The 20,563-nt window shown below is 38.1% G+C and overlaps 4 protein-coding genes across 4 annotated transcripts; 1 reads left to right on the top strand and 3 right to left on the bottom strand.

Moving 5' to 3' along the window:
* Positions 1–1,026: 1,026 nt before the first annotated feature.
* On the bottom strand, positions 1,027–2,667 carry LOC135597368 (heavy metal-associated isoprenylated plant protein 35-like). The gene is made up of 3 exons (XM_065090220.1): positions 2,327–2,667; positions 2,174–2,249; positions 1,027–2,088 (listed from the first exon to the last, which is right to left on the bottom strand). Exons 1-3 carry the CDS (start codon positions 2,366–2,368, stop codon positions 1,289–1,291), a joined length of 918 nt encoding a protein of 305 aa, XP_064946292.1. The 5' UTR covers positions 2,369–2,667; the 3' UTR covers positions 1,027–1,288.
* A 3,571-nt stretch (positions 2,668–6,238) lies between these two features.
* LOC135596626 (flowering-promoting factor 1-like protein 1) lies at positions 6,239–6,777 on the bottom strand. The gene has a single exon (XM_065088686.1). It carries the CDS (start codon positions 6,727–6,729, stop codon positions 6,409–6,411), a length of 321 nt encoding a protein of 106 aa, XP_064944758.1. The 5' UTR covers positions 6,730–6,777; the 3' UTR covers positions 6,239–6,408.
* A 7,938-nt stretch (positions 6,778–14,715) lies between these two features.
* Positions 14,716–15,574, bottom strand: LOC135596467 (protein SRC2-like). The gene has a single exon (XM_065088511.1). It carries the CDS (start codon positions 15,502–15,504, stop codon positions 14,716–14,718), a length of 789 nt encoding a protein of 262 aa, XP_064944583.1. The 5' UTR covers positions 15,505–15,574.
* Positions 15,575–16,127: 553 nt separating this feature from the next.
* Positions 16,128–18,757, top strand: LOC135597367 (small ribosomal subunit protein uS4y-like). The gene is made up of 3 exons (XM_065090218.1): positions 16,128–16,266; positions 16,459–16,840; positions 18,261–18,757. The coding sequence occupies exons 1-3, from the start codon at positions 16,239–16,241 to the stop codon at positions 18,442–18,444; spliced, it is 594 nt and encodes a 197-aa protein (XP_064946290.1). The 5' UTR covers positions 16,128–16,238; the 3' UTR covers positions 18,445–18,757.
* The last annotated feature ends 1,806 nt before the right edge of the window (positions 18,758–20,563 follow it).

The following is a 20,563-nucleotide window of genomic DNA, read 5'->3' as shown; positions in this document are numbered from 1 at the left end:
ACCATATTAAACAGGTTCCTAACATTGGCTGATTCCTCTTACATCAGTAAGCTACTGTCCAATCTACACTACAAGACCAACTCCAGGAAAATAACTGGAAACAAGATAGTTTTAGCTGTAATGGCAAATGACCTGTATTAACATCATTTGCATGCTCCCCACATGAGCCCCAAAGGAGAAGAAGTGCTGTGCTGTAGAGACAGACCACATGATTTGCTTCCCAGTTAAGATACCTACTCACATCTGATGCAGCCCCCTAACATAAGATGACATTTTCCTGCATGTTTCCTTGGCCTCCTTTTTCCCAGAAAGCAATCAACACCACCATCATCATTAGCTGGACAAATATGATCACTGTTCTAAAGCAAACAGTGCCCTCTCATCCTTCAATTAGAGAGAGAGAGAGAGAGAGAGATAGAGACTGATATCAATGGCAAGTGGAGTCCAAGGTCATGCACCAATTATGGACCTGGAGATGGCACAGGTGAGTGCAATAAGCATTAGCCTTGGTGACATTATTGATGCCAATGGTGTTGTCCTTCTTGCAGATGGCAAAACTTTCAATAATTGAGAGCTCTGTTGAAATGAGCACTGCCCCATGTGGAGTTGCCTGATGCAAGCTGTTGCACCATCAACATTATCCTCTCTCATGAGCACTTCTCTAAAATAATCAAAAGCATGGCCTTGATCACAGTCTGTGGGTGTCATAATATTAGGTTGATAGTTTAACCCCTTCCCAACATAACTTTAGGCTTCAGTATCCATTGATCTACTTAGAATAATCCAACACTAGTGCAGGAAAGGCTTGCAACTAACACCCCGAGAATGCAGCCAACCTGTTCGTCCTATTTCCGCAGTAAGTCCTCCCATGTTTCCACCAACCCAGCTGCTGCTGCTGCTGCTGCTGTTTCCGTTTCGTCAGTGAAGGTGAAGTTGACATGGGCTCAAACGCCCACAGTCCAATATGGTCAGCTTTGTCATACACTACTGTTAGATATGAAAGATGGTCAGTAGTAACACCTGCAATTAACCAGAACACAAATGGCAACCGAGCTTTGTCTTAAGCTTGAACAAGTGATCACACTAGTATTAATTACACGAGAAACATGTTACTGCAGAAGAGTATGTGAAGAAGGAGAACACATCTCGGCTGATGCAAGAGTACTTCACTCGTACGAGTGGTATAAGCTCAGGTAGATTCGTCGAACACCTACGAACTGACTAAACGAAGGAGAGGATATACTATGAAGGCTTCCAGATTCCGACGGTCGTCTGCCGGCGGCTCCGATCACATAAGATTACAAGCGTTGGGGTTCTCGTCGTTGAACATGCTGTCGTGAGGCGGCGATGGCTGCGTCGATGCCAGTGAGCTCGGTTCCGGATAACTGTAGTACAACTCTGGCGGAGGTGGATGTGGCATGTAAACATAGCCCTGCGAAGCGGGCGGCACTGGGGGGGCGTAGTAGGCCTGACTGAAGCTCGGTTGCGCCATGTTGTAGCTCGTCACGTACGCCGGGGGTGGCGGGTACATCGGATAAGAGGGCATGTGTCCCAAGTCCGCGGAGCCCTCTTTCTGAGCCTTCTTGCCTTTCTTCTTGCCGCCACCGCTATGGGAACTCGGATCTCCGCCGGCGGATGCAGCAGCTGCGGCGGCGGAATTATCGTGCTGTTTGGTGGAGATGTCGGTCTTCGTTGCATCGGAAGTTTGGGGATCTTTTATGGCGCTTTCCTCAGTTACCCTATTGGTTTGTGATGGGTCTTTTGGGGGTTTGGCTTGAGCTTCTCTTTGGTCAGCTTCAGGTGGTTTGGCAGCGGGAGCGACGGTGGCAGCAGTAGCAGGGCTCCTCTCGGAGAGGATTGGTTTCTTCTCAGAGCTCACCGATGGCTCCTTGTGTTTAGGGACTTGTTTGCTCTCTTTCCTATTGCTGGTGTCGCCATTGCTGGGCTGTTGATTGCTGTGTTTCCTCTCCGGCCACAGCTCGGCGCGCTTCCCGGACTTGTCGAGCTTCCTTATGAGTGTATCAGCGTCAACACTGGCCTTAACCGTGACTTTGTTCTGTCTTGCGTCAATCTCCGTATCATAAACACCTGAAAAGACAAAGAAGAAGACGATTAACCTTGTCAGACAAACAAAGGAAAAGAGAAGAATGTTATGGCTTTGGCATGATGTTACCTGGAATGCCTTTAAGGATTCTATGCACCTTCTTCTTGCATCCTTCGCAGTGGATGGAGACCTTTAACACCCAAGTCTGAGCCACAAAATACATCATTCGAGCATCAAGATTTTAAGGCAGAAAGAAAAATAGCATGATTCAGTAATTAATACCATGCATTTGAGAGATTCTGAAGCTTCTTCTCCTGATGCCATGAAGCTTGTAGAGAATGATGCAGTGGTTGGAAGAAGGCTAAGGAGAGATAAGAAGACTCAAAAGAGCGGAGAGATGATGAGGGAGGAAGTGCCGTGTGTTTTGATTGCTGTGGGATGAGGTCTCTCTTGGTGGGTAGTGACGGTGCGACATTGCTGTGGTGTGCACACTTGGCTTTGTAGAGAGAGAGAGAGAGAGCGAGGTTGGAGTGGCAAGTGGCTCCTGTTTTAGATTAGATTGGCTTGTGGAGTCCTGATAAGAAAGCTTTCCAGTGTGTTTGTGCTCAAGTGGCAGTGCAGTGGATTGAGTTTGTGTTGGTGGACTGTGAGATGGAGTGTGTCATGGACCCCTGATAGTAAAGATTATTGCTCTGGCTTGTGCTGAAGTGGCCATGTTTTGGTGGACCGTGAGGAGGAGACAACTTTGGTTGAACAATCTTCAGTTTTAGAGAGAGAGAGAGAGAGAGAGAGAGAGAGAGAGAGAGAGAAGGTTACCCATATTTCATTCTTTTGCAATCATGTGGCTCTCGTAAGTGGAAAATCTAGATATCAAAGCAAATTTGATTGATCATTTATACAGCGATTGCGACACGTGGATGATTGTTGATATTTTATTATCACTCGATCAACACCTCATTCTTACAAAACTGACATATTATCTATCCCCTGTTTGATCGACAGCTACATTTTATTCGCTCGACATTGACATTAACTAAAATTATTGACTCAATCATATTATTTTTGTCAGATGATTGTTGATATTTCATCAGGTCCACCCGATACAGTCTTACAACTGACATATAAAAGGATCGCCATTAGCTTAGATGATTTAATATCATTTTATTATAATTTAGTCTGATGTGATAAGATGATTGATACAAACCTATCACTAAGTTATGATATTTTTTATATTATGATTTAATCTCATAGGATAACTGATGTATTAACCTAAAAGACATAAATCATTAATAATAGATCTACTTGATGTCAAGATTCTATGGTTGACTCAGACCAAACCCAAGGCAACATTGACCCACGGTAGACTCTTTTAAGTCAAGAAGCCTACCTTAGTTACCAAAAATATTGATCTCATGAAATATCTCGGCTTATAATTCAATGTCATATCTCCACCATGATCACATAATTATTCTCATAAAAGCTACTTTAATAGAGACCGAGAAAGAGATGGAATTGGACTGGTCATGACTAAGAACAACAGTCATGCTGCAGATGATGCCACCAACTACAGACATGCACATGAAGGTCATGTCTTACACCTGTTGATGTGCAGAATTCCAGTTGTTCATGAGAGAAGCATTGCTTGGTGGGGGTCTGAATCCATAAAAATCTCTTCTTCTTCTTCTTCTCACTTACTGTTTATCTTCTTCGAGAGGCAGAGAGACAATTGACGCAGTCTTCCTTGTGCGGATGAATGGCTGAAGACAAAGCAAGCGGAGCTTTCGCCAGTTGGAATTTCCACAACTTCTCTGCAACCTTTCGGTTCACCGGAAAAAGCTCAGCTTCATGTGGAAAATAATTGCTCAACTTTGCCCTACTTATTGGCATCAATTGGAACGCAGGAAAACAAAAGACAAAGTGAAAGCTATACAATGACACAGAGGATCACACATTACGAAGACTGGGTGTGTGGGGTTTAAAGCTTGTTTTCCTGGCCAAAAGGATGAGTTGGCTGTCTCCAGTGGGCAAAGGCTGCAAGAAAGACAAAGATTCTCTCGTGGTCAGCGTTGGATACAAAAGTCTACTGCGTGCTTTGTAAGACTGCGAGTTGAATGGATTTCTTTGTCCAAGTACTGAACCGTCTGGACTTTTCATCAAACAGGTGACAGACACCCACCACTTCCATGCTTGTAAGGTTTCTCCTGAGCACAAGAAGTTTCCTCCAAGACTTCAAATTGGAGAATTAGGGTTGTCACCGAGAATTGATTGTGTCAAATTAAGAAAAGAACGAATTGATCGATTCGAGATTAAGAATTAAAAACACGATCATCATATTCTGACCATATCAACATTGCAACAAATTAAACATCGAGGATATTTTCTTGCCTTTGCACATTTGTCGATGCTACCGAACGAAGACGACGATGTTAGGGGAGATTTTGTTTTAGCTTAGGATGATTTAGCCACATTCTTAATTCACATGAATCCAAGTCTAGCGTTGCATATCTTCTTGGATTGTGTGTTTTCTTGGGTACCTCAAGACTCTCTTCATGAGATGTTGGGTAAAGAGGTCACACACAAGAAAAATAAACAGCCCTTACTAATACAATAGATTGTGTGTTCTTCTACCTTTAAGGAAGATTCATATGAGCCTCCTTTGCTTTGGTGCTTCTTTTTGGTCCTCTAGGGTTGGGCTTGGGCTATTAAATCCATTATTCTCTTTTGCTATCTCACTCTCTTTTTAGCCAATTGTTAATTGATTCATAGATTATTCTCAAACTTATTTCATCACCTTAGTTAGAGAGAGAGAGAGAGAGAGAGAGAGAGATGATAAAATAGAATAAAATAAATGAAGTTTTAGATAGGTAGATAACTAAATGAATTAACATATTAAGAGAATTGTTGTGTATTTGTGACCCATCTAATTTTTCACAATCTCATTTGGGCTCCTATCACAAAATGATTTGTATCTACATGATTATTTATTTTATCGGGCATCTAATAACACCCTCGATTAGTCCCACTTACTACGAATTAAATATTCGAAACAATTTATGATAAATTTTATATCTTACTGTTTATTAGGTTCACTTACCAAAATTTAAATTCTAGATTTTACATCATAGACATTTCTTATCATTCGTAAGAACATTGATTTTGTGATGATATAATATACCAACAACTTGTGAATATTCGAAACATCATATAATATATTTTACACATAGATATTGGCTTAATGATGGGTTCAAAGTTTTCCTTTAAGATATTAGTTTTATCACGATTTCATTAACTTATTAACTTGTTGAAATCGAGAAATACTTAAATGATACATACACTAATCACATCAACCTGTAAGAAGCGAATTAAAGTGTCAGTCAACTTTCGTTTTGGATGTGAGACTAAATTATCGAACCATTATTTCTTGTCAGAATCTAAAGAAAGGACGATAGCCAAAGGCCATACGGACGACACGGAGATCACAGGACGACAATAAGAGAGAGAGAGAGAGAGAGAGATAGAGAGAGAGAAAATACTCTGAAAATTTAATAAAAGATTGGACCTTAGGAAGATGCCGAAGAAGAGAGGGAGTAGAATTCAACATCAGAATCTGCTGGGTTGGCTGCTGCCGCTGCTTTCATGACGTGACGAAGCGTACGCTACGGCGGTCATCCGATCTTGTTGTTCGTTGTCTGCAACTTTTAGGCGAATAATTGCTAATGCGCTTGCACTCCTCGTGGGGAATTTGAGCGTCTTGTCGACGATCGAAAGCAACGGGGCATCGCCAAAAGCATGAGAAGGACGAGCCATTTTAGCTGTCTTGGGGGGACGAACGAGCGAACGCGCAGCTCTACTTCACATGAATTATCTTCTGATTGCATCGTTCGCATTAGTTCCACATGATCTGTGCGATCGATCGGTCAACGGAATAGGTCGACATATTTCTTCTCTGCCATCTCGGAGATCGACATGAATCGATTCTCCCGCCGCTTAGTTCACGCATGGGGTGACATCCTTGAGGCATTCCGATGCCCTCCTCCACCACACGTGCTATCCCCCACCGACGAGTTGCCATCGCTTTCTCTCCGTCAACACAGCCTTCTGCATGCTCTCTCACATCACTAGCCTAGCAGATGAGGATGATGTTATTGCTTCCTCTATCTGTGTAATGCGGTCATGTTAATGATGAACCTCTCAGAACTCAAATCACGGTGTATATATATATATATCACATATATAATGTATACATGGCTCGTACCACACTGTCACTCACAGGATATATCGGAAACCGGCAAGAGAGAAAAAAAGGAAGGAAAAGTACACGCTATTCAAAAGTAGGAGTAGGGTTGGGTGTGCATGCAGGCAGGCTACAGGTCGATGACCTTGAAGGAGTGGCGGTTCTTGACGACGATGTCGTACATGTGGATGGACTTGAAGCGGGAGAAGTCCTTGGGGAGGGAGATGAGGTCGATGGAGGAGCGCTTGTGAAACTGGAGGAGGTCGGGTTCCTCGTAGTAGCGCTCCCACCCCAGCCCCAGCAGCTCCCGCTCCAGCGTCGCGTAGGAGGTGATCACCTCGTTGGTGGGCGTGTGCAGCAGCGCCTTTCGTCGAACGGCCGACGCCTGCTCGTCTCCCGGGTTCTCCACCAGCCGCACCACCCCATTCTTGAACACCCAAACCCCAGCCATAACACAGGGAGAGAGAGAGAGAGAGAGAGAGAGAGAGAGAGAGAGAGAGGAGTGGGATGGGAGAGAGGGAGTGTGCCGATGAGGCGTATTTAAAGACGGAGTTTGGATTACATGAATTTGGCAACGAGGGAAAAACGAAATAGTCACGTGGGGTCTTTGGAGGAAAGTACATTGATAGCTAATTGCTACTTACTATATTTTTGGTCTATCTATTAAATTCACATGTTATTCCACATAATAAATTTTTTGCCTATACATTAAATTTACCTCATACATCTCCAACTTCTTAGCAAATAATTTATGAGGATTCCCTTGTTCATTTTTATTGGTCTACTGGCTTCCTTGTTATTATTTCATCAACTATGCTTAGTTCTTGTTTCTTTGATAATATAAGTTGTTTGAATTTTGATACAGGATTTTCTTTTTTCTTTTTTTTTTTGAAGTTCAAATGGGTGCTTGTTGAACTCTGGAAGGAATGGATAAAAAAAATAATATGAAAATTGGAGTATAATTTAAAGATCAAATATTTGAACATACAACAAAAAAATGTATTATTAATTATTTATTCTCTCTTCTCCTATTATTAATTTTCCACTAATCAGGAGGGGGTTGATGATGACTAGATATCATTTCATCTTTTTCATTATTATATGACTTACAATGTATGCTATATACACCAACCACTAGATCAAAAGCCCTATATCATAAGATAGATGTAAAATTTTAAACATGCAAAACTTTGTCCAAGCATGTATTTAGGGGTTTTTTTTTTTTTTGTTTGGCTTTTGGTCAAACTGTCATGCATGGTCAACTTTTATTATCCCTTCTAGAAAACAGCTCATAACCATGAGGAAAGAGACATGATGTAGCTACCTGTTAATGAGAGTTGTAGTCATGTTTAAGATTCCTAAAGACATCAAGATCACCCCCAACTTTTCTTTCTTTCTTTTTGACCATTGTCTAACAATTTTGTGGTCTCCTATTCCAAGAAGAAAACATAAGCAGTATTAGATACTTGTTTTGTGTCTCTGAGCCTTTGGTTCAGCATGTGGGGTTAGGTGGTGGAGGAAAGCAGATTCTTTGGACTCTTTTTATGTGGTGGACTCATAACACTTGCCAGCTTATGTGGCCAAACCTGCCAAACTAGTTTGACCTTTTGACTCTCCCTCTTTCTTCCTTCTCCAGCTTTCCTTCTTGCTTCTGCTTCACTGCTTTGCAGGAGGAGAGTGTGTGTGTGTGTGCACATGTGACTCTGCCTTTTTCTTCCTTCTCCAGCTTTCCTTCTTGCTTCTGCTGCACTGCTTTGCAGGAGAGAGTGTGTGTGTGTGCTGAATGCTGCCACTCGGTGACAAGAAGATATGAGATGTAGGGTTCCTGTCATGATCATTATGGGTACACTCTCTTGACTTCATCTTGCATTGTCAGAGTGTGGTGGGAAGAAATTATGGAGTCTGATATAGGATTAACAAAAATAAAACACAAATCTAAAAGCAACACCAAAATAAATAAATATATATATATAAATAATGCTGAGAAATTATAAATTTTATTATAAAAAAATAATATGTAGAGAAAAAAAAACCCTTTATACATTTTCACAATGCTAAAAATATAATAAAATATAGATCTAAAAATGACATATAAAATTTTTATACCTTTTGCTTACGTAAATATGAGATTAATCTAATTAATCTAGACTCAAAACTTTTGTATATCTTCTCATATAAAAAATGTTTTTCTTAGTTTCTCTAGAATTACTAAAAAATATTGATGATTCCCTTTTTTTTTTTTTTTTTTGTGTATGCGATACATTAAAATCTTGATATATGTGAAGTCATAATAAACTTCAAGTAATTTACCAATCAAATTTGTTCGACAAATTCTCCTACAAATAAATTGCATAATACGTTTTAGATATTGTAGAAGAAATATATATGTGTGTGTGATATGGAGATTTGACAATGATACTAATGATTTTATTTTTGTGATAACGTCCAATTGGTGATAGATTTTGTATTTACATTATAATCTCATCTGAGTTGTACTTTCAATCATATTCTTCTTTTCATGGGCTCGATAGAATACACTCCTCTCATTCATACATTATTCTTTTATACTCTTTAACTCTTTCCCTATCAAATCGGCTTTAAATTATTCTCATCTCATTCATACATTATTCTTTTATATATTATTCTTTTTATATTCTAACTCTTCACCTATCAAATCGGTTTTAAATTATTATTAATATCCGATTGGATAGGATAACTAACTCATTAATTTATTGAATCTAAACCATCTTTTCATATGATCTTGCACTCATGTGGCTCCTATAAATTAATTTAAATGCCTTCAACATGTGATGTGAGACTAAACTAAGGATATTATAGGTATAATGTTTAATTTCAAATAAAAAAAGTAGTGAAGCAAAATGTGGCACATAAATTTAGTGATTTGACATAAATTACTTTTAATAGTACTATCATGTCTCACTTTTGAAGTCAATATTATCCATGACTTACTTTCAAGACATAAGTCTAAAGAGTTCTTAGTAGTTATCCGAGTGTTACCCTTAATTAATTAATTGAAGAGAGGAAGAAATATTTAAGCTCAATGGATAAATTCTTTTATCCAACTACAACAAAACCGTACAAAGCCTTTTTAGCATGATCTAACCACTATCATGTGTTCTATTTTGAAAGGACTACATTTACTTTAATATCAAAAGATACTTCGCATTTTTAATCAAAGAATGTGATTCCTTTTTGTTTTACGCAAGTGATGGGTCCTCATGAACTATTTTAAATTGTCAATTTTGTCACTCATGCATGTTCAACTATAAACGTCAATTGCCATCCAATTCCCTCCACGGATTGGATTTATGCTCCAATAACTTCGCCACCAATGATGCAAAGCTTAAACATCAAGATTCACCCAACTAGATAGAGCATGGTTTTCTTCTAATCTTTGCATTAAATCCTCCAACGATGGTTGTCAAAGGCGATATGGATGAGATTGAAATATTAATAATCTGAGAATAAAGTCGATGGGGAATGTTGGATCGATTCCTTCGTCAAAATGGTTAAAGTAGATTGTAAAGTTACAACATATTTTAAGGAAGGAGGATTTATTCCATCCTATTTAGTTAGCAAAGAAGAATCCATAAGCTTCTAATGCCTGATAGGAACATGCACTGTCAGCTGTACTTTTTAATATTATTCTTTTCTTTATTATTTACGTTTAGAATAAGATGATGATAATAATAATAACAACAACAATAATAATAATAACATTATTATTATTATTATTATTCTATAAATGGAGAACAATAGTAAAATTGCTTCTTTATAACATATGAGTGAGTCAGTAGCGATTAGGCCACGAACATAACTTCTATATTTATTAAAAAAACTATTTATATTAACCCTCCTCAGCTCCAATATTCATCATTTAACATTTATTTGGTGAATATTCAACATAATGGGTAATTAGAATTTAGATACATTTGGGAAAATCCTTTAGGTCCCATATTTGTGAGAGATGATGATGGTTCATATGCTTTTCAAGTCATTAGATTATTTTCGAGGTCTCCAATTACTACTAGTATGTAAGGTCCAAAGAGAATGAAAGAGATGGTACCAGAGTAGTGCTATGATAGTTAATTACTTTTAGTATTTTAATCTCTATATTTTAAAAAATTATATTGACAAACTTATAACTACGAAAGTAAAATAGTTAGGTCTATTTACTTGATTTTACTAATAAAAATAAAAAAAAAATAATTTTGATGTTCCAATTGGTGTTGACAGACAATGTCAATAGTAGTGGACGACGGTGTCATTGGGGGTCGTAGGTGGCTGTTGTGGATGAGAAAAATGATGACGAGAGGTGAGGGCCTCTTTACATCTGCGTTAGTACCGATGCAGTTGCCAAGCGATGCCTCTCTACATCTATGTAAGTGTTGATGTAAATGTTGAGTGACCATTTTGTTGCTCTGCATCTTCGTCGACGTCAACACAATTATCAAACGATAAAAGGGTCGATGATACGATGCCGAGTTATATCACTCGATAGCTACATCAACACCGGTGTAGATGTAAAGCGGTGCCGCTCGACATTTAAATCAGCGTCCCTTTTATCACTCAAGTATCGATGCAAATGCAAAGCAACTTTCACCTCTCATTATTGCTCTCTTCATCCATAACAGCCACCCGTGATCTCTAGTGGCATCATCGTCTGACATCACTGACTCTATTCGCTATTATCGACGTCGTTCGTCACCACCAATCGGAACGTTAAAATTATTTTTTTTTTTATCTTTTATTTTTATGTTTTTGTTAATAAAATTAATATTGTTATGATAAATAGAGTTAAATGTTTCACTTTCATAACTATAAGGATGCTAATATAACTTTTTTAAAGTATAAGAACTCAAATGCTAAAGATAACTAATTATAAGAGGTAATATATAATTAGCCTCATTTAATATTAAAGAAGAAAAATGGCATCATTTACTAGAATTAAGATTTATAAGAATTTAGAAAAAATATTAATATATATAACAAATTAGAGAATAGGTTTATCATATGATAGTATTCTTCAATATCAATGATAAATCTACCATCTTAGATTAAGATGATGATAGGTAACTTTTTTTATTCTAATCTTTTATCTCCTCTCCTTCTTCCTCTTCTCCTATTTCTACCACATTGCCACCTCTACGTTCTTCTTCAACCTATGCCTCCTCTCTTTCTTTCTCTCTTTCTTTCAATTCTTTTCTCTTCTTCCCGTCAAATTGTATCGACTCGCATGGGGTTATACCTATTCACACTGTAATTATACCGGTTCGCCCAAAGATCATCATCGACACTGCATTGAAATTTGAAATCTTGGTCAAGACAATTGAACAATAGATAAAGCCACTAAGCATGAAATTACTATTCCATTAGAACCTTAAGCCAAAAATTAAACCGGCCAATTATTAGATTAACATTAACACTGAAGGTCCACTTGAATGCAATCATATCTATCTCCAACCTAGGTAGATCTATAACAGCAATCATTCAAGGGTAATATGTAATAGTTTAAGCACTTAATCTGAAAGGTTTCGAGTGAGTGTCGGGATTAAGTAGATGATCCAAAGGGAGAAGTCAAAACCAATTTCATCTTAGTAGTCTAAATAACTCAACTATGCCTGAGCCAAACAGCAGCAGAGAATTATTACTCAACAGAAATCCAGCAGCAGTAGTAACCATAATAGCATGGTGGAGATTATGACATGACCAAGGAGAGGCAGTGGAATGACAGAATTTGAATTCAGAGTTGGAACTAGTAATGGTTCCATTTCACAACTCATACAAGGTAAATTGGAACAGAATTAGTTTAGGGTAGATTATGACACCAAGAAAGATGCAGAAAAATACATCATTCAGTGAGAGAACCATGATAATTCTACAACCATCATCTAGCACAGCAAGATTATTATTATTATTATTATTATTATTTACATTATGGTATCATATACTCCTGGGATTCCAAATTCAGATAGAATCCATCTATATTTTTGCCCTTTTTACTCGTGTTCTTTTCATTGCCTTGTCACAACCTCCTCCTCTGCCACTTACCATGAAAACATCTCATAGACAATAAAACACAGGCATGGACTCATCATTAAATGATAATAGTGCAACCCATTGTTTCTCGCATAATATAACTAACTAGAGACTTCTTTCCGCCCCGAGACGAAGTCAGATTTGGTCATCTTGCTAAGTTGAGCCAGCATAAGCTTTCTTGCTGAGGTGAACAATATGGAAAACCAAGGCATCGTAGAGTTGGACCAAGCCATCGAGGTGCTCTGTGAAAGGCTGAGGACACTTGAAGATGAATCCTGTAAAATAAATGAGTTTAAAGAGAGAGCCAGTGCACCAAAAGTTTAAAGAGAGAAGAGACTAAACAATTTTCAGTTGAGTTCTCCTTTTAAAGAGCAAGACCTGCAATGGATTGTTATCCGAATCTTATTTTTTATGATGTTAAGATCTTGCTGATGATGCTGCTAAGTTGGTATATTGTCTTGATGATCTAGAAGCTAGTTATAACCAGCTGATGATATGTCAAGTCATTTGGTTCAACAACATGACATCATTACATTTGTGCAGTCTTGGTCCACTAGTATACTCAAATCAGCTCTCCTCTTTTAGTTCTTATTTCTCTACCACCATTTCATGCTGCAAGCTACTGGGCCAACTGGCTTGGAGCATAGCAACAAGGATGGAAACCAGGTGCACCATGACAATATTGAAACACGATGTTTTAAGCAAAACTAAATCACATTAACATCAATTCAAACAAGACACAGCTCAAGACATAAGTAGAACTGTTCCTAATCTTAATAGGAGTGATCTACTGTTGCAGGACATCCATGAGTTATTAGGATTTGGAGTTTACTTAGTATTTTCAATCATTATATTTTTAACCTTTTTTGGAAGGTCTCTAAAGTCTTTACTTATAGTTAAATTAGTATCTTAAAGTCCTAATATGAGCATATTATAGGTTATACCATTTATCATATTATTAAAAATCACGCATTCAGAATTACGGTCTTGTTATAAAATAATTTTGTAAAGTCTGCAATTAATACTCCATTAATAAACTCTTTTAATGGTGAGTCCTTATTCACTTGTACATTGTGTAAGAATATAAATAAGCATAAATGCCTATAAATAAAGACAATTGAAAGCCTTAAGAGGCATCACAAACTTCTCTCTAGTTCTTAACTTTCTTCCTCCCTCTTTTCATCTGTCTTTTTTCTTTCTTTCTTATATTTATTTTGTATTTTTGAGGTTGTCCTCTTCCATCAATGAAAGAAGACATTCGATAATGATACAAAAATCCAATCATATAACATCTGAGGCCCCAAACTCAACAATATCTTCTTTAGGAGTTTATCTATATAAACGTGGAGTAATTTCCTCTTTGTTTTACTGGAGATTTTAAGGGTCTGTTATAATTATTGTAAAGTTAATTTATAATTTTAGCTTAAATATAATTAGTCAAGTTAATATATCTATCCCTCTGTGTATTTCAAATATTATTTGAAAGTCAGCATCTTTGTCTTGTGTGATATCTCATGTACAGAAAATATTTATGTGATACTAATGTTATACTTATTTCAGGAAACTCAATATAAGAACATTATTATAAGATAAGACAGTGCCCTTGAGAATTCTTTTTAACCTTTCAGCACAATTTTAGCTCTAATAGTGCCAAGGAAAAAACTTGAGAAAAAGATTTTATGGGTTATACCACCATATTACCATTCAGTAATCATTGTACAAGGCATATGATCTGCCTTACAAAAAGAAACTCAGACTAGTAATATTGATTTTGTATAGTGTTATACTGTTCTTAGAAAAAAACAAGTGCATTATTGTTGACATAAATGAAATTCCTACTCTTATAAAGGTTGAAATAATTATATTGGTAAGCAACAAATTTTTCGAGGTCACTTGTGGTAAGAAACAAACTAGTTTGCTTGAATGACTAGTACTTCCAATGGGGTCACTTTCGTCACATCATTTGTCTTTTGTGCCAAAACAGAGAAACCTTAACAAAGTAGGATTTTATTAGTTATATCACTATTGTTTTTTAGCACTCATGTTTGGGACAAATGGAACTCATGTAATTTTTATTATAGTTTTCAAACCATATAGATAAACTAAATTTGCTACAACATGGGAATTTTTCTAAAGATGTCGAAATGATAACATGCATAACTTGTTTTCTCCAAATCCATGTTGAGAAATTTCAGAACATTTTAGGTCGATTAGTTCAGTATAAATCCATGATTTTATTGGTTTACTAGAAAAGATAAATATTCCACCTGATAACTAATTAAATTGATCATTTAAACAATATAAGTATGTATAAAAATTATTTTGTTACAAATCTTCGCTATTTTTCCAAGAAATGAATAGGACGAAGACGCACCTCTTACAACCCGGCATCGTAGGCAGCAGCGTCGGATATCATATCCCCGACCAGAAGCCCGCCAAGCGCACCACCGAGCAGCCCTGTTCCCAATATTTTCTTCCTATGTGGCTGTACTACCGGCGGCGGAGCAGCACCATACCCATACCCGTAACTCGCCGGCGAGTATCCGTATCCGTACCCGACAGGGGGGTGTCCATAACTAAGCGGCGGCAGTTGCTGGTACACCACTGGCGGTGGATACGGCAGCCCCGCTCCATACGCTGTGTAAGCTGCCGAGCTCGTTCCTGCTGGGTACAACATCACGGGAGCCGTGGGGTGCGCCATGAAGGGAGGCGGATAGGCAGAGGCCGAGGGGACGAGGGCGAAGGCGGCGACGCACTCGCCGGGCTTGTAGGAGAAGTTGAGGACGCCGTTGGGCTTGCCGGACGTCACCCTATGGACCTGGTAGCTGACGAACTGGATGGGCGGCGGGCCACCGCAGGCACCAGAGAGGAGATCCGAGAGTGGGACGCGGACCTCGCCGACGTCGCGGTCCCGGAGCGCGCGCTTGGTGCGGAGGAGGATGTGGATGGAGTGGCGGGCGAGGTCGACGTCGACGGGGACGGTGAGGCGGATGGTGGAGTTCCAGGTTGGGTTGCGGCCACCCTCGCGGTCGGGCGGGGTAAGCTGCCGCCCCCGGCGTTTTCCGGAGAGGGAGACCACAGCGTAGACGGCCATCTTGGAGATAAGGTTTACGTCCTTAAGGCCCTTGGCCGAGACCAAAGTGATCTCCAGCGTTCGGCACGCCATGGCCGAGCTCAAAGGACACTTCTAATCAGGCTTTCTTTCCTTCCCGAGGCTGGGAATCGTAGACGAGGAGCGATGCCGATCTGGAAACGAGAGAAGAGCGTCGAAGAACCGAGATATTTATAGGGACGGTTTCGCCGATTTGGTCGCCTATTTGGCAGCAGTTCCAATGGTTTCTGTTGCGCGTTCGAACCGCGTAAATTACTCAAATACCCCTTCAACCTCCTTGTGGGGCCCCGTTGGCTTGTGACGGCATGAATGACATACCCATGATTTGCACCCTACGTTTTAGCCGGGTCCCACATCACGTGGAACTGACGTGGAAGTAAAATTGCATTGGTTATGTAGAGGGTATTATCGTAATTAAACTAACGATGGAGGTGAGCCAACTGACGTGGAAGTACAATTGAATTGGTTCTGTATAGGGTATTATCGTAATTAAACCAACGATGGAGGTGAGCCAACAAACTTCCAAGTCACACCAGCGATGACGATTAGAAGGGAGATGGATTGTAATTTTAGTCAACCAGTTGTCCCCAGGGTGAATTGGTTAGCGAGGGCCACAATATGGCTTCAATGGCCCATTAGAAGCCCATTGATAGAAACAGGGACCCACATGGAGCTCGGCTCACTGTGCACGTGCCGTAGCCAGCGCCTGTCTTTTAGGGTTCTTCTTCCCATCTCTTCCGTGAGAGACCCCCGCTTGCGACGGCGACAGAGAAGAACGCGAACCAGCCATGGTTCACGTCAGTTTCTACCGCAACTGTAAGCCCTTCGATCTCCACTGTTTAGTCAGTTGATCTCTCCCTAGGGTTTGTCGTTGTTCGGTCTGATTCTTGAAAGCTAGTGTTTTATTGTGTTCCAAAGATCTTTCTTTTACCCCTTAGATTTATGATGTTGGCTTTTGATTTTGACGCCTATGTGTCGTAAACCTTATCGAATGATCTGTTTTGGTAGATGGCAAGACGTTCAAGAAACCTCGCCGCCCGTACGAGAAGGAGCGGCTGGACGCGGAACTCAAACTGGTCGGGGAGTACGGGCTGCGGTGCAAGCGCGAGCTATGGAGGGTCCAGTACGCTCTCAGCCGGATCCGGAACGCGGCAAGGGATCTCCTCACGCTCGATGAGAAGAACCCCCGACGGATCTTTGAGGGAGAGGCCCTGCTCCGCCGTATGAACCGCTACGGGCTCCTTGAGGAGGGCCAGAACAAGCTCGACTACGTCCTTGCCCTCACCGTGGAGAACTTTCTGGAGCGCCGCCTCCAGACGCTCGTGTTCAAGTCTGGAATGGCCAAGTCCATCCACCATGCTCGGGTCCTGATAAGGCAGCGGCACATCAGGTGATCAAACTTTACTATTATGCCTGCTAATGCTCCGGTGCTGTAGAGATATTTGTGCGGAAAGGTCTGTTTTGTATCGTATGTGTGCTTTCATGATTTCATTTCTCGGTGATCTTTTGCCTTTCTACTTTTAGTCAGACGTGACTTGTTAAGGTGTTCTGTCGAGTTAGCTGATTGGATCCTTCCTTCTATTTTTTCATGCCACTTATTTATGTTTTTCTCGTTCTAAATTCGGTGGTTGCTCAAGTAGTTCTTGTTGTTCGAAATATCCACGGCAGAACATATGGAGCAGGTAGTTTATCGATGATGTGAATCGAGTATGATTCCTTCATTCTTCAATTATTTGAGATTTCCTGAACTTAGTTATTGTTGTTGTAGAATGTAATGCATTGTGAACCTGGCTAATGAAAGTCCCAGGTGTATCTCATTGAGGGGTTGGGGTAATAAATATATTCCTAAGACACTTTGCAAAGATTCTAAACCTGTAAGGGTGAATGCATTCTCCTGTTCTCTAAGAAAATTCAAATGTAGCTCCAAGTTCATTCTTATGAAAGATTATCTGCAAGAAGCTGTGATGTTTCTAGTTATACTAAAATTACGTTTTTTTCCTCCTTTCTCTTATTATTTGCCACTATTAGCTGTGATGGTGGAAAATCTGACAGGTACAACTGAGTAGTGAATGTATATTAGGTAGTTTTATTGAGAGAGAGGATAGTGGTACTTAAATGACCTCACATTCTAGGTTGACTGATTTTACTTATTTGTTTAGTTTTTAGATACTTCAGGGTTCTGTTGTTATTGCTTTTTCATTTGGCTTATGATATGGTTTTTATCTTGTGGGTTATTTTGGTTTTGCTTACAAGCATTTGGTTTTGGACCTACAATCTAATCATGTAGATGGATTATTTATCATAATTGTTTTATTTTGAGATATTGGTAGAGGAAGTGCTAAAATGCAACTATTAGCATGAAGAACTGTCATTTGGTAAATGACAATGGATATTTATCTTCTTTAGTATCTGCCATTGACATATGGATGTGTTACTTATTTTGCGAATATAGCTTGTGAAAATCACTGTTAGATGTTGACATTTGTGATTCTTAGAATGTTTACTAGTTTGATAAGAGCATCTTTGACATTGATGGTCTTGTATTATGATTTGTTTTACCTGTAGGTGCTGTAGTATGCTGGACTCTGTATTGTATTATTTAGTTCCTGGAAACAAGCACTTGGTCTTCCATATTGAAGCTATCCATTTTACAATAATCTTTATTTCTTTTACCTTGGTCATGTCAAATAGATTTTTAGTGTTCATATGGTAGTTGTACCTGTCAGATTTTCCATCGAGATCTAGTGAAATCTAACTATATTTTAAATTACTCTATTATTAATTAAATGTTGAGTTGGCCATGATTACAGAGTCGGAAGGCAAGTTGTGAACATCGCATCATTCATGGTCAGAGTTGATTCCGCAAAGCACATAGATTTCTCACTTACCAGCCCATTCGGTGGAGGCCGACCTGGTAGAGTGAAGAGAAAAAATCAGAAAGCTGCTGCAAAGAAGGCAACTGGAGGTGACGGCGACGAGGATGATGAGGAATGAGCAATATGCTCTAGTTATCTCTTTTCCATGTGATCATCATCACATGGATGATTTTTATGTTTCTGCATTTTGGGATATTGGAGCTATCTTTATATTTTGATTTGCTGCCTTGATAGGAGTATTTCGTGTTTGTGTGATGATCTTTCGCATTAGTATTGTCTGGTCATTGTATTTCATCCGAGATTTGATCATATGCTCCTGACTTGTCTGGTATAGAAACTATGCTGTGGATGTTAACGTGATATTTGAACGTAAATGTTACATCGCGTTCTATGGTTTAAAATTTCGGATTATATATATATAATTATTTCAACTCTGTTTAGTGAATTTACTCTTTTTCTATCTTTGAGCTATTTGGATTAGCAAAGAACCTCAGTGATACTTACATTGTTGGTGGTAAATTGTATTCATTTAACATTCGTTTATTAAGAGGGTTCAAAATTTGATCGCATATATATATATATATATTGAAATTTTTTGAGATGTCAGTTCAGGGTTAAGAACTTGGGTATTTTAGTTCCAAAAAGTTTGGCTTTTTTTTTTATCACGTTTTTCAAAAAAAATATTTTTGAAATTAAATTAAGTTCTACTTAATTATAAGATTGGCTCGAAAAAAAAAAGAAAAACTTTTATTAATTATTTTTTATTTTTAAAATAACATCTTAGTAATTTTATGAAATTAAAATTGAAATTAAAATTGAAATTAAATTGAGTTACGCTTGATCATAGAATTTATTTAGATTTTTAAAATTTTAATAATAAATTAACATGAAATCTTGTAAAAATAAAAAAATAGTACTCATCTTAGAATTATGACGAGATAGGTTGATGAAAATTTAAATTGGTTTAGTGAAAATTGATTAAGTTGTACTGTAATTAAGCTAAGTTACACCATCACATGATATATTCAAAAAAAATCTTTAATTTTTATAATTAATTATCATAAAATTTTATAAAAAAGAATATCAAGTTGATAAATTTACATTCGGAATTGAACTAATTTAATAATAGTTCCATTTCAAGAATAGTAATGATTCAATTATCATAATTTTTTTATTAAAAAAAAAATTCTCTTTCTATTATTTAAAAATTTGAGTTAGTTTAGTGGAAGTTGACTTAGTCACACTCGAAATTAAATTAAATTATACTCGATCACAAAATCTATCAAAAAACAAAACAAAACAAAATCTCCCATTTCAATAGAATTTGATTAACGAGTTTTTTTTCTATCATTTATAAAAAAAAGATACCGTTAGAAAAAAGGTGAGTCTTCTCGTTCCTTCCTATCGGTCGTATAGGGTGCTGCGCCTATGCTCTTAAAGGTTATATAATTCGAGAGGCCTATCTTATTTTTCATGTGCATTATTTTTATCTTATAGATTTTACCAACTAAACATAAGGGCGTCCACAATTTCTCTTTTTCAGCTTGAGCTCGGTATGCTCCTGTTATCATAACTTCAATATGAGAGTATAAAGATTCGACTGTCGATATTTTATTCTTTAGAATTAGATGTTTGGTTCCGTTATTTGAGATTCATTGCGGATTATATGAACAACTACGGATATATTTTTTGAAAACTTTTAAGATCCAATCTCATCTTTACTCCTTCAATATGTGGAATATGAATGATAATTTTCTAATACACTCTTTAGCTTATTATATATTGTTAAAATGCTTTGATTGCATTTATTTTGGGGATAATCTAATGACAAGCATTGCAAGCCTGATAGTCTTAAAACGAGTCCGATTGGTTTGCTTGACCAATTAGATACTAATTTGAATTGGCTTCTTGAATCCATTTCATTTCACGTTGCATTGGGCTATAACTCATGTTCTTTGAAAGGACTAATTACATGTTATTACTATGTTTAGTTCTCTTTAGTGTCCCGATCGTTGTATTTTAAAAAGTAACGTTGCATCGCTATAGTTACGAAAATGAAATATATAGATCCATTTACCTTAACGTTATTGGTTTTACCAATATAATACAAAATGGAAAGGTAAAAAAATAATTTTATCATTTCAGTTAGTGATGATGGATAGCATCAATAGTGAGAGATAACGTCGGTGGTGGTGGGTGATGAAATCAAGGGCGCAAGTGATTGTTATGGATAAGAA

This window comes from Musa acuminata, chromosome BXJ1-11 (assembly GCF_036884655.1).
Source record: "Musa acuminata AAA Group cultivar baxijiao chromosome BXJ1-11, Cavendish_Baxijiao_AAA, whole genome shotgun sequence".
NCBI lineage: Eukaryota > Viridiplantae > Streptophyta > Magnoliopsida > Zingiberales > Musaceae > Musa > Musa acuminata.
The sequence above is the reverse complement of the archived record's forward strand: the minus strand, read 5'-3'. Positions and strand labels throughout refer to the sequence as shown.

Excerpts from the sequence above, each read along its gene's own strand:
- LOC135597368 (XM_065090220.1), bottom strand. The coding sequence starts at position 2,368 with ATGGCATCAGGAGAAGAAGCTTCAGAATCTCTCAAATGCATG. Across the intron at positions 2,250-2,326 it reads CAGAATCTCTCAAATGCATG|ACTTGGGTGTTAAAGGTCTC; the intron begins GTATTAATTACT and ends TTTGTGGCTCAG. Across the intron at positions 2,089-2,173 it reads AATCCTTAAAGGCATTCCAG|GTGTTTATGATACGGAGATT; the intron begins GTAACATCATGC and ends TTGTCTTTTCAG.
- LOC135596626 (XM_065088686.1), bottom strand. The coding sequence starts at position 6,729 with ATGGCTGGGGTTTGGGTGTTCAAGAATGGGGTGGTGCGGCTGGTGGAG.
- LOC135596467 (XM_065088511.1), bottom strand. The coding sequence starts at position 15,504 with ATGGCGTGCCGAACGCTGGAGATCACTTTGGTCTCGGCCAAGGGCCTT.
- LOC135597367 (XM_065090218.1), top strand. The coding sequence starts at position 16,239 with ATGGTTCACGTCAGTTTCTACCGCAACT. Across the intron at positions 16,267-16,458 it reads CGTCAGTTTCTACCGCAACT|ATGGCAAGACGTTCAAGAAA; the intron begins GTAAGCCCTTCG and ends CTGTTTTGGTAG. Across the intron at positions 16,841-18,260 it reads ATAAGGCAGCGGCACATCAG|AGTCGGAAGGCAAGTTGTGA; the intron begins GTGATCAAACTT and ends CCATGATTACAG.